Source organism: Macaca fascicularis, chromosome 20 (assembly GCF_037993035.2).
Source record: "Macaca fascicularis isolate 582-1 chromosome 20, T2T-MFA8v1.1".
Classification (NCBI taxonomy): Eukaryota; Metazoa; Chordata; class Mammalia; order Primates; family Cercopithecidae; genus Macaca; species Macaca fascicularis.
The window spans coordinates 77,742,128-77,755,000 of NC_088394.1; the positions used below are offsets into that span (position 1 = coordinate 77,742,128).

The 12,873-nt window shown below is 47.2% G+C and overlaps 1 protein-coding gene across 8 annotated transcripts in view; it reads left to right on the forward strand.

The window, feature by feature from the left end:
* PLCG2 (phospholipase C gamma 2) overlaps nt 1-12,873 on the forward strand; it is a 239,221-nt gene that overhangs the window by 129,699 nt on the left and 96,649 nt on the right. For 7 of the 8 annotated variants that reach the window (XM_074027663.1, XM_065536926.1, XM_074027664.1 and 4 more), the window contains 2 exons: nt 8,788-8,872; nt 10,418-10,501. In XM_074027663.1, the coding sequence (XP_073883764.1) occupies nt 8,788-8,872; nt 10,418-10,501 (169 nt within the window). Of the gene's footprint in view, nt 1-3,919; nt 4,108-8,787; nt 8,873-10,417; nt 10,502-12,873 lie in introns of those variants that run through there. The other variant, XM_065536928.2, reaches the window with a different exon arrangement.

A 12,873-nucleotide genomic window follows, 5' to 3' on the forward strand; every position in this document is an offset into this window, starting at 1 on the left:
TTAATATCCTGGGAATACAGCAGTAAACACAATCATGATGGCACCAGCCCATACTTTGTGACAGGAGAGAGACTGACTGTGAAGAAGTAAACCAAGTGGTTCTTTATTTTATTCATTTATTTTTTTGAGATGGAGTCTTGCTCTGTCGCCCAGGCTGGAGTGCAGTGGCGCCATCTCAGCTCACTGCAAGCTCCACCTCCTGGGTTCACGCCATTCTCTTGCCTCAGCCTCCTAAGTAGCTGGGACTACAGGCGCCCACCACCACACCTGGCTAATTTTTTTGTATTTTTAGTAGAGAGAGGGTTTCACCATGTTTGGCAGGATGGTCTCGAACTTCTGACCTTGTGATCCACCCACCTTGGCCTCCCATAGTGCTGGGATTACAGGCATGAGCCACTGTGCTCGGGCACCAGGTGGTTCTAAGGGCTGGTAGAGATGTGTTGGGTGATGTGATAATGTGTATTCAGTTTACTTGACTTTTTCACTTAAAAGTACCTCTTGGAGAAGCTCCCTATCAGTCCTGCACAACGCTCTATGCCAGACTATTATTATTATTTTTTAGAGGCAGGGTCTCTCTCTGTTCCCCAGACTGGAGTGCAGTGGCACAATCATAGCTCGCTGCAGCCATAAACTCCTAGGCTCAAATGATCCTCCTGCCTCAGCCTCCTGAGTAGCTGGGAACTACAGGTGTGTGTCACCATGCCTGGCTTATTTATTATTATTACTACTTTTTGCAGAGGTGAGGTCTTACCCAGACTTTTTTTTTTTTTAAAAAGTAAACGTCATTTTGGTTTTTCCTTAGATTAATGCATTGTCATTTCAGAAATCATTTCCTTCTTGATGCACAGAGACCTGCTCCCAATCCTTGATTATTATTGTGAATAATGCTGCTATGGAAACCTTTGGGTCTATCTTTCTGTAAACTCATTTGAGGTGGCTGTGAGTAGGATAAATTCTCAGAAATGAATATCAGCAGCTCAGTGTTTGCTGGTCTAATCGTTTGATAGCTAGAAGTAGCAATTTATATAATATTTCTACCAGTGGGGCAAGAAGGCGTCCATTTCCTGATGATTTATTGTGCCATTAGACTTTGATCTTTGTTCATCTGCAACCGAGGCAACCAAGTGTTTTTGCTTAAACTTGCTTTCTTTATGGGTGAGGTTGAGCATTTTTAATTCATTATTTTTTTCTGAGGTATGATTCAGCTCTTAATAATGTAATGATAAAAACTACCATTTGGCTGGGCATGGTAGAGTACGCCTATATTCCCAGCACTTTGGGAGGCAGAGGCAGGCAGATTGCCTGAGCTCAGGAGTTTGAGACCGGCTTGGGCAACATGGTAAAACCCTGTCTCTTCTAAAATACAAAAAATTAGCCAGGCGTGGCGGCGTGCACCTGTAGTCCGAACTACTCAGGAGGCTGAGGCAGGAGAATCACTTGAACCCGGGAGGTGGAGGTTGCAGTTAGCTGAGATCGTGCCATTGCACTCCAGCCTGGGTGACAGAGCAAGATTCCATCTCAAAAACCAAACCAAAGAAACAAACAAACAAAATACAACAACGACAACAAACAAACAAAAAAACCCAAAACAAAAACAAAAAAACCCCTACGATTTATTTAACACCTGTGTATTTGGCATGCCAGGAATTGCATTGAGCACTTCAGTCCTTATCTCATGTTAGCCTCACATGAGACGCCTTATTTTTTTTGGTAAAATATTCCTTTCGTTGATTCTTGGTTTATTTCTGTCATTATCCTATGTGGATATGTCATTATCCTATCTAGATATGTCATTATCCTAGTTAATATCCAATAACTAAACTCTATCAGCTCTCCTATTTTGTTCCTGAAAATCTTTCCATCTTGAAGGTGACTTCCTGTCTGGTCAATATCCTCTGTTACTTGTTGGCTTCAGGGTTTGGGTGAGCTTCCCTGGTCTCTTCTCATGCCCAGTGGGAGGATTTGGAACTCTTAACCAGGAAGTGGCTAAAAGTCTAGTAAAGTTAGGTCAGCCATTAGCTCACTCCATGTTTTTCTGTCCACCTGCCTTTCTCCCTCCTCTTCTTCTCATCCAACATGCCCTGCCTGCTCCCCCATGCTGGGCCACCCTCTAATGTTACTGAGGTGGATTAAATGAGGTCCTTGTGTTGGAAGATTTGGTAGACACTGGTCTCTTTCAGCCTCGGAGGTGGTGCCTTCTCTGCATTTTCTTTCTCTGTGGCTTATGGTGAATCATAGCTGAGACTGGCACAGGGCTGAGGGAGGGAGCCACCTTCAGTGCCTCTCTGCACACGGTACTGGTATGGGGTGGCCAGTCTGGCTCTGAAGTCTTCTCTTCATCTGTGAAGTCAAGAAATGGATACCACCCTCTTGTTCAGGAGGGATTCTGGCAAGTCCTGCATAAAGATCCATCTTCCCATCGGCTGGTCCAGGACCCTCTGCGGAGAGAACCTTTTCTTTTTCTGGACTGAGTTCATCCCTGCGTGCTCACTGGCTTCCTCTCCTCCAACCTCCCTCCCAGTGGGCGGAGCCCTGCTCTCTGTCAACATGTGGAAAATCCCACCTTACCCTTGGTTCTGGGAAGCCTGGAGGGAGCTTTGCAAAAGAAACTTTGACCAAGGTGCCAATGAAAGAGCAACCAACTTCTGTTCTGCCAATTTCCCTCCCTTTCCTGTCACCCACGAGACTAATCATGTTTCCTGCAAGAAAACAAAGGAGCCACAGATGCAGAGGAAAGGCTGAAGGCGAGAGGGGGCAGGCTCAGGGTTGGCCCAGCCTGGGCAATGGACATGTCTTAGGTGTTTTGCTTGGCCCAAGCACCCTGTTTCATTTTTAGACTTTTCTAGAGGCAAATGGTAGCAGCGGGCATTTGTTTATAGCCTGCTTTGCAGTCATGGCTGTAATAAGCACTTTACATCCTTAGGATACCCGGATACCCTCTTGGCTGATTGGTGAGCTAGGTGCTCTCAGACCCATTTTCTATGTGAGGACACTGAGGCCCAGAGAGGTTAAGTGACTTAACTAAAGTACCCCAGGTTGTCAGGGGTGGCACCAGGGTTTGCAGACTTACTATCCCCACTGGTGTTGCTTTCCCCTTTTTTTTTTTGAGACCAAGTCTCGCTCAGCTGCCCAGGCTGGAGTGCAGTGGTGCCATCTCAGCTCACTGCAAGCTCTGCCTCCCAGGTTCATGCCATTCTCCTGCCTCAGCCTCCTGAGTAGCTGGGGCTACAGGCACCTGCCACTATGCCTGGCTAATTATTTGTATTTTTAGTAGAGACGAGGTTTCGCCATGTTAGCCAGGATAGTCTCAATCTCCTGACCTCGTGATCTGCCCACCTTGGCCTCCCAAAGTGCTGGGATTACAGGCATGAGCCACCGCGCCCGGCCGCTTTTCTTTCTTTCTTTCTTTTTTTTTTTAAATGTGCTATTGGCTGAGCATGTTGACTGACACCTGTAATCCTAGCACTTTGGGAGGCCAAGGCAGGTGGATCGCTTGAGCTCAGGAGTTGGAGACCAGTCCGGGCAACATGGCGAAACCCCATCTGTACAAAAAGTACAAAAAAGTTAGCTGGGTGTAGTGGTGCACATTTGTAGTCCTGCTACTTGAGAGACTGAGGTGGGAGGATCATCTGAGCCCAGGGAGGTCCAGGCTTCAGTGAGCCGTGATTGTGCCACTGAGTTCCAGCCTGGGCAACAGGGTGAGATCCCATTAAAACCAAAACCAAAACCAAAACAAAAACAACAAAAACAAAAAGAATTGTGCTGTTGAGAGCTGGGGGAAATAGAGAAATCTTTCCTTCCCCACCCTGACCAATCACCTTATAATTAAAAAAAACTAAAAACAAATGTTAAAATTTGTTTTAGTGTGGTAACAACAATAAATCATAGAACAACACTGATCATTTTAACCGTTCTTAGATAGGTAGTTCTGTGGAATGAAGTGTATCATGTTGTCATGCTCCCGTCACCACCATCCATCTCCAGAACTTTTTCATCGTCTCAAACTGAGACTCTGCAGCCATTAAGTGGTAACTCCCCATTGCTTCTCTCTTTAGCCCCTGGAAACCACCACTCTACTCTGTGTCTCTCTGGACTGGATTGCTCCAGGTACCTCGTATAAGTGGACTAATACAATATTCGTCCTTTTGTATCTGGCTTATTGCACTTAGTGTAATGTCTCCAAGTTTCATCTGTGTTGTAGCATGTGTTAGAATCTTCTTCCTTTTTAAGGCTGAATAATGTTCCATTGTACAGACAGACCACATTTTGTTTACTTGTCCATCGATGGATACTTGAATTGCTTCCACCTTTTGGCAATTGTGAATAGTGCTGCTATGAACATGGGTGTACAAATCTGTTTGAGTCTCTGCTTCAGATTCTTTTGTGTATATATCCAGAAGCTGAATTGCTGGATCGAATGGTAATTCTGTCTATTTTTGCGGAACTGCTATACTGTTTTCTGTTGCAGCTACACCTTCCCATGGCAATGCACAGGTTTCTATTTTCTTCATATCCTCACCAACACTTACCTCCTTTCCCTCCTCTGCCCTTGCCCCCGTGCCTTAGAACATTGGATTTGCATAAGCAGGATGTGCACTTCCCTTTGTCCTTTAGCCCTGGCAGGGACAGAGGAGGAGGTGGCACAGGGCGAGGGGGTTGCAGGTGGAAGGCAGGTGGGTAGGTCCATTTATCTCCTTCAACGTGAATGCAAATAGGCTTCCTATTCGAGGTTCCAGAATATTAGAGTCCCCTGGGGAGCTTTAGCAGAGCCGCACCAGTAGAGATTCAGATTTTACTGTCCTGGGCATGGCCTCTGGCATTGGAACTTTTTAAAAATAAGATTCTACTGTGAAGCTGGGGTTGAAGATTAGGGCTGACTAGAGAGCAATTTTCAAATTTCAGCAGGCATCGGAATCCCCTGGAGGACTTGTGAACGTGGGGGCTGCTGGGCTCCACCTCACAGTGGCTGATTGAGTTGGTGGTGGGCAGGGCTCAAGAATTTGCATTTCAACCAATCCCCAGGTGATGTAGATGCTGCTGGTCTGGGAGCTACTTACAGAAGCAGAACTCTGGGGCTGCGAGGTCTGGTGGGGCGCCCTTCACCACAGGTGGCCATTTCAACAAAACAAAACCAAATAAGAATACTTAGCTCCTCAGTGGAACTAGCTACATTTCAGGGGCTCAGCAGCCCCGTGTGGCTGGTGGCTAGTACCTCAGACAGCACAGATGTCTCCATCATTGTCGAAAGTTGTCAGACAGTGGTGAGGTTTGAATCTCAGATCTCACAGTAACTGGTTGTGTGAATTGGGGTAAATGATTTAATTTCTCTGGGCCTCATTTTCCTCATGTGTAAAAGATAAAAGTAATAGTTCGCACCTCCCAGGGCAGATGTGAGGGTTCAGGAGTTAATATGTGAAGGGTGCGTGGACCGTGCCTGGCTCGTGGTAAGCACTTAACGAACGTTTCTTATTGCTGTTGTTGCTGCAAAAGAGCTGGGGGCAGTGGAGGTGCTGGCCCAGCTTCAGCGTGACTGGTAAGTGTCATGGGGCTGCCATCTTTAATTGTTTGGTGATGGCTGCCTGGGTGCAGAGTTGAAGAACCGTGGGAGCCTCCCGGGCTGAGCAGGGAGGACACTGTGATTGTTTAGTGCTGTCTGCCATGGGAGAGGGAGGGGATGTTGGTGACTCATTCAGGGAATAGTTGCCGTCCTTCCCCAAAGGGATTCCCTTGGTTCCTAACCCACAGCTCTAGGCTGAGCCCCCAGGAAACACAATCTGAGATGTAGGTTTGTGTGCAGGAGGCTTACTGGGGAGTACATGGGGGGTTGTGGAAAGCATGGGGAAGGGAAGGCCGCTGGAACAGGCAGCCGGGGAGTCACAGTCATGGCCCGGGCAGACCTGATGGGGAGCTCTGAGCATGGCCTGTGGAGCTGTCCTGAATTGAGACTAGAGGGCCAGGCCTTCGTTCCCATGCGTGGACCAGGTCAGAGCTGGCTGCCTTGCAAGGGGCTTTGACCTGGGCGAGGCACTCTCTCTAGGGGATGACAGGTTGCAGAGAGGGCTGAAGCTGAGCCATTGGCTTCCTCCCCTGCAGCGCTGGGGCTCAGCCTGCCTGTGCTGGTTCCAGTCGGGCCATGCAGCAGGACACACACACCCAGAGGTGGGAGTGAGGCAGGGGCTCGCCTAGGGGGAAATCAGGTGAGGCTGTCCCGGCACTGGGAGCCCAAAGAAGCTCTCAGCCTCCAGTGTTTACACTGTAAGGGGAGGCCTTTGGACCAGGTGGGCTCCCATGTCCCAGGTGCTTGAATGCTCATGTCCCTGGTTCCTGGGTTTTTTCCACTGGTTCTCGAGCAGCTGCTCTGGCCCCTCAGGCCCCTCAGTCTCTCTCTTTCTGAACATGGGATGGTTCCTTTGCCCTGCTGCTGCCTGGGCTCCTGGGGGACCCTGACCTCCCCCTTGCTCCCAGGATGAGCTCCACTGGGGCACCAGCGTGGTCTGGCTCCTCTCCCCACTACCCCTCTCACTGCTGCTCTGGCAGCGCCTGTTCCCGCTGCTCCTCTACCTTCATCCTGCCCTGGCCCAGCTGTTCCTGGGACCACCCCCAGGGCTGAGGCAGAAAGGTTCTTGCAAACCCCTGGGGCAAATCCCCTAGCCTGCTGGCTGCTCTGCCCAGCCAGCCCCAGCTGGCCCAACAGGGACTTTTTCTGCCCTCGAGGTCTGCCTGAAAGCCGTGGGTGGTGTCCCTACGGTTTGAACGTGGGTGGGGAGCATCTTGTCAGCTGAAGTCTCTGCTGTTAGGCCGTTAGAACCAGAGGAAAAGGCTGGAGGTGGGGACACAGGATGGCCAGAGTCACACTGGACCTTCTCCAGGGCAGCGGTTGGGCAGTGACGTGCTACTTCCTTCCGCATGCCACAGCAGAAGCTGGGAGGATGGTGCAGGGAAACAGGGCTCTTTTCTCCTACAAGCTGGGGCAAGCTTCCTCTCTTGACCACCCTGTCTTAGCTCTGCTGGACACTCGGCTCCAGCCAGAAGGGTCTGGATCTCATGTTCTTGACCCACTCACCCCACTAATTTAACCTCTCCTTGTTGTGTGAGCTACTCGCTGGGAGGCAGTCAGGTGTGCACCAAACTGATCGGTGCCTCAGTTTCCTCACCTGGAAGATGGAGATGATCATAGTACCTGCCTTGTAAGTTATTCAAGCATCTAACAGGTGAATATGCCTATAGGGCACCACCTAGAACAACACCTGACACCTGATTAGCACTTTTGAAGTTTCAGCTTTTGTTACCATTCTTACTACTGCTGCTGCTCCTTTTGCCTGGGATGTGTTCTCCGTTGCTTCCCTCCATTTTTGCTTTTTTTGAGACAGAGTCTCGCTCTGTCACCCAGGCTGGAGTGCAGCGGCGTGGTCTCGGCTCACTGCAAGCTCCGCCTCCCAGATTCGCACCATTCTCCTGCCTCAGCCTCCTGAGTAGCTGGGACTACAGTCGCCCACCACCACGCCTGGCTAATTTTTTTTGTATTTTTAGTAGAGACGGGGTTTCACCGTGTTAGCCGGGATAGTCTCGATCCCCTGACCTCGTGATCCGCCTACCTTGGCCTCCCAAAGTGCTGGGATTACAGGCGTGAACCACCGCGCCCGGCCCTTTCTTCCCTCTTAAGCTGAACCTCACTATGTGGCTTCAAAGAAACACTCATGCAGATTCCTGTGACCGAGCACTGGAATTTGATTCAGTTCCAGGCTCTGCTGCCTGCCATCTAGCTCCAAGCCCTGAGTTGTGTACCGTTGTGACATCCCGCCCTTGGCTGTTCTGAGCCCTGGGGGTCAATCATGTGTACTTTGCAGAAGGTAGAATCTGGTGAGCAATTAGGCAACCGTAACACCTGGATGACCCCAGAGTAGCCTGGCATACAGTAGGTGCTCATGTAGGCCTTGTTCCTTCCCAGTTCCCCTCTCTGGCCCTTAGTGACTTTGCCTTGCTCTGAACCCCAGTGGCATTAAAAGAAACCTTTATTTTTTAACTTAATTTTGGGGGTGCAGGGTGTCCCCGCTTACTCTACATCCCTCTTGTCTCTTCACAGTGCCAGACTAGAGTCAAGCTCAGCTGGGTCTTTCCCGGCTGATTCTGCCAAGCCCGTTCTGTGGTTGTGGTTCCTCTGGGTGGCAGGTGGAGTCAGTAGGAGTCTTGTTCATCCCTTCATGTGTGTCACTAATTAGGTGACAAAGTGTTTGGCTGCGTGAAGCATGTCATAGTTACTCCTGCTGTTTACCCAAGCTTCACTGAATTTCTTCACTTTGACATTCAGAGTCCTGGGCAGAAATCACATCATGTCAACACCTACATTGGGCCTTTGGGATTTCTGTGGCATTTTGTATTGAGATTATCTGGTCATCTGACACCATTTTCTGCCCACACTGAATCTCCTGCAGGACCTTCCTCCATGGCCATTCTCGAAGGGTGGGGACCAGCCCTCCTCATTGGGACATCACCGTGTACTGGGGATCTCCAGTGTAGGTGCCTCCTCATTGGGGCATCACCCTACACTGTGGGTCTCCTGTGTGACCCGTATCTATGGACATTCCTGAAGGGTGCCCTTGAGCTTTGCTCATTGAAGTGTCGCCTGTACCTTGACCCAGTGTCTTGTTCCTAGTTAGTGCTCCATAAACAACTGTTGACCAGGCTGTCTTATAGAGGGCTGCCCGAGGTGGGAACTGATGGGAGCCGCTAAATCCTGTGCTGTTGAAAACCCTCAAGGTGACAGAGCTGAGTCTCCCTTTTTTGCAGCATCAGTCTCCGAGAGTTGAAGACCATCTTGCCCCTGATCAACTTTAAAGTGAGCAGTGCCAAGTTCCTTAAAGATAAGTTTGTGGTAAGTTTCATGGCTCAGCCTGGGAATTGTGCGAATGCAGAGTGACTTAACCTCTCTCATGAAGCCGTGACTTGCCTTTGAGTTCCGTGGAATAGTGCCCAAGAAAGTCCTTTGCCTCCAGAGTACATCTTAAGTTCAGACAGAGGGATCATAGACATATCTGAGGACCATAGTCTCCATCCTCGTAGAGGATGTGATCAATAAAGACCATGTTTACTGAGCTGTTGGGCTTGGAACATCTACCCTCAGACCTGTTTTTCATTAGTCCAGCTTTCCCTGTTTCCCTGACCATACTGCAGCCCATTTTTTCCCTAGTGAAATGAATGCATGTATGTCTTTTGGAAAATATTACGAAAAATTCCTTGTGTAGGGTACCAGGACCGTGGCAGTTTGTATGCAAGTCCTGGTAGTGTAGCTGTTAGAGTTGGCTCTTTATTCTTCTGTTTCTCCAACCATCCATCCTTCTGTATATCATTTAATTAATTTTGTTGTGTAATCAAGTTGTTGGTGGGACTGGGCAGTAAAGCCACTCCATGAGTGATGGAATATAGTAGAAGAGGTGAGGCAAGGATGGAGATGATGGGCACTGATTTTTGGCTACAGGGTAGTACTCATTCTTCTTAGGAAATGAGCAACGCTTCATCCCAATAGCCCCAGTTGGAGGACCCCAGTGCCCATTGTCAATATCGGCTCCATTACAGTGTTCCTCAGTGGAAAAAGCTCATTTCATTTTTGTGCTAATGAACTCCTGGAAGAATTATCCTATTTTATTGCTTATCAAGCATCCTTTGACTTGCCCGCAATAATCCACATTAATCCAAGAATAGAAAAAGAGAAAAGAGTAGGTCAGAAGAGGAGAGAGATGGGAGAAGCATTTACCATTGATTGCTACACAATCAGCATTTCATTCTTTATCAAGTATTTACGGAACCAGGTGTTTTGCAGGTATCTTGTTCACTTTCAGGGAAGCCCTAGGAGCGTAGTGGTGGTTCTCCCATTTTACAGATAAAGAAAACTGAGGGTTTGAAAAGGTCAAGGAAATTGCCCAAAGCCGTAAAGCAATTAATTGGAGCTGAGCTTTGACTCCCAGTGCTTTACAAAATGCCCTATATGTACGTACTCTACAAATATGTCTGAAGGTGGAAGTCCAAAGAGAGTGTTTTCTGCCCAAAAATGGAGGAGTTACGCATCATGTCTCTTGCAAACCTGGCTGAGACTCTTCCGTTTTGGGGCTCAAAGGAGGGTCTTACTTGGTAGGTGTCCCTGTGAGTATGTTTTCCCAGACCAGGGGGATTAGGGAACGTGTGGAGGGTTTTGATTCAGAGGAATGTGAGTTTGATTTTAGCCAATGTTTTAGAAAAGCCATGTTAAATAGCATGACTTTTTCCTTTCAAAAGCCATGACACAATGTGGTCATAGCTCTCTCTTCAGCATGCCAATAAAATTGCATGCAATTTCTGAAATAAAAATTATTCTAGAAATAGCATGGAGCCATTCTTACGGTGGACATCAAAAATCATGTGGTCACTTTTTTCATATTTACAGGAAATAGGAGCACACAGAGATGAGCTCAGCTTTGAACAGTTCCATCTCTTCTATAAAAAACTTATGTTCGAGCAGCAAAAATCGGTAAGATGATTCTTGAGCAAGTGATCAAATGATGTTTCTGTTTTGCACGTATTTCCAAGTCTGGCATGTTCCTAAGAAACCACAAGAAGTGTTGAATCTCCATTTTAGTCAAGGAAATATAAATGAGAATGACGAAAGCATACCATTTTCATCCATTAGATTGGCAAAATTCTTTAACCATGACAGAGCTGTGGGGAAAATGTAGAGAAAAGTGTTCATATACCTTCCTGGTGGAAATGTGAATGGCCGTAAGTTTGACTGGAATTTGATCTGAGTCTGTTAAAAAAGTACAACTCACTCTACTGCATTATTTCATTCTGAAAGGAAATTTAGCAAATGGCTGTTATTATTAATAACCATCTCCAGATTGAGGAATTATATATGTGTTTCTTCTTTTTACACGTTTGTTTGCTTGTTTGAGAGAGAGTTTCACTCTGTTGCCCAGCCTGGAGTGCAGTGGTGTGATCTTGGTTCACTGCAATCCTTGCCTCACGGGTTCAAGGGATTCTTGTGCCTTAGCCTCCCAAATAGCTGGGATTACAGACTTGTGCCACCACGCCCAGCTAATTTTGTATTTTTAGTAGAGATGGGGTTTTGCCATATTGGCTGGGCAGGTCTCGAACTTCTAACCTCACGTGATGCACCCTCCTCCGTCTGCTAAAATGCTGGGATTACAGGTGTGAGCCACTATGCCCAGCCCTTTTTATACTTTTATTCATATTTTTTTATGAGGACATTTTTTTTGGTTAAAATAATAGACTATTTAAAAATTAAGACGTGTGTACGTTTTGACCTGACAGTGGCATCTTGAAGACTCTATTTTATGAAAGGGAAAACATCAGGGCCTGATAATACATTATCGGATTGTTTATTGCAGTGTTATTTATGCTGGCAAAGTACCAGGGCACCATCTGAATGTCTCTCAGTGGAGGGATTGATGGGTAAATTACGGATTGATGGGTAAATTACGGTCTGTTCGTACTGTGTGACATCATGCAGCTGATTAAGAAGGATGCGTCAGTTCTCTTTCTGTTGATCTGAGATGATATTTGTGACATTTTGTGAGGAAAGCCAGCAGCGGATTTACATAAGGAGTTAGGTCTGCTATTTTGTTAAAAATCATAGAATACAGGCCAGGCGCAGTGGTTCATGCCTGTAATCCCAGCACTTTGGGAGCCGAGGTGGGTGGATCATTTGAGGTCAGGAGTTTGAGACCAGCCTGGTCAACATGGCAAAACCCCATCACTACTAAAAATAAAAAAATTAGCCAGGCACGGTGGTGTGCGCCTGTAATCCCAGCTACTCGGGAGGCTGAGGCAGGAGAATCACTTGAACCTGGGAGGTGGAGGTTGCAGCGAGCCAAGATTGTGCCACTGCACTCCAGCCTGGGCAACAGAGCGAGATTCCATCTCAAACACAAAAACAGAGAATGCAATAATCCTCCTTTTGCTCCTTTTCATGAGCAGGGGAAAGTATGGAAGAAAGCACCTCACATTTAATGTTGATTTTGTGTGTGTTTTGGAAGGGGTTGGGAAGATGAGCAGGAAGGATAGTTATCTTTTCTTTGCACAGCTCATTTTCTCTGATATGTTCCAAGTAACATGTTACCTTTGCAACAAAAAGTTCCATAGAGCATAAAGTTTTAAAACTGAAACTATTCTATGTGATGCACCTAGCACAGTACCTGGTAGGTGGCACACATTCAACAAGTAGGGGCTGCTGCTGTTGCTGTCAGGAAAGGGCTTTGCAGACTGCAAAAGAATTCCCAGGGAAAGCTGTGAGGGTGTGAGGAGTACCCCGAACTTGGAGTCAGGTGGCTGTGGTTTCTCCAGTTAGCTACACAATCTTGGATGAGCCACTGACTGCTCCTAGCCTCAGTCTTCTGCTCTGTGCAATGGGAAATTGGGAGCTGTGAATAGAAGTATTTTTAAGTGATGAACGTGAATGTTCCTAGAAGACAGTCATTAATTGCTTTCTGCATGCAGGGTTGTGGGCTGGCCACTCAGTGAGGCCACTTGATGGGTGACCACTGGCCATGGGACTTTGGATGTATTTGAGGTAGAGAAATGGGAGGGCCATTTCCTATCTGCCCAGATTGGGGAAAAATGTATTTCATAGGGTGGATCATTGAATTGCAATGTGTTCATTTTTTCACATATATAATAATTAGTTATTGGTTTGCCAAATGAAATAGAAAGATTACAGGCTTGGGAGTTGGGAGAACTGGATTCTAGACCAACTTGACCTCTAACTGACCAAGTGATGTTGGGGGAGCCATCTCTGTCCTCTCACTTAGCCTTTTCTATAAAATGAAGGTACTAAATGAGATCAATGGTTATAGAACTTTTAAAAGTCTATAATCCCCTCTCCTT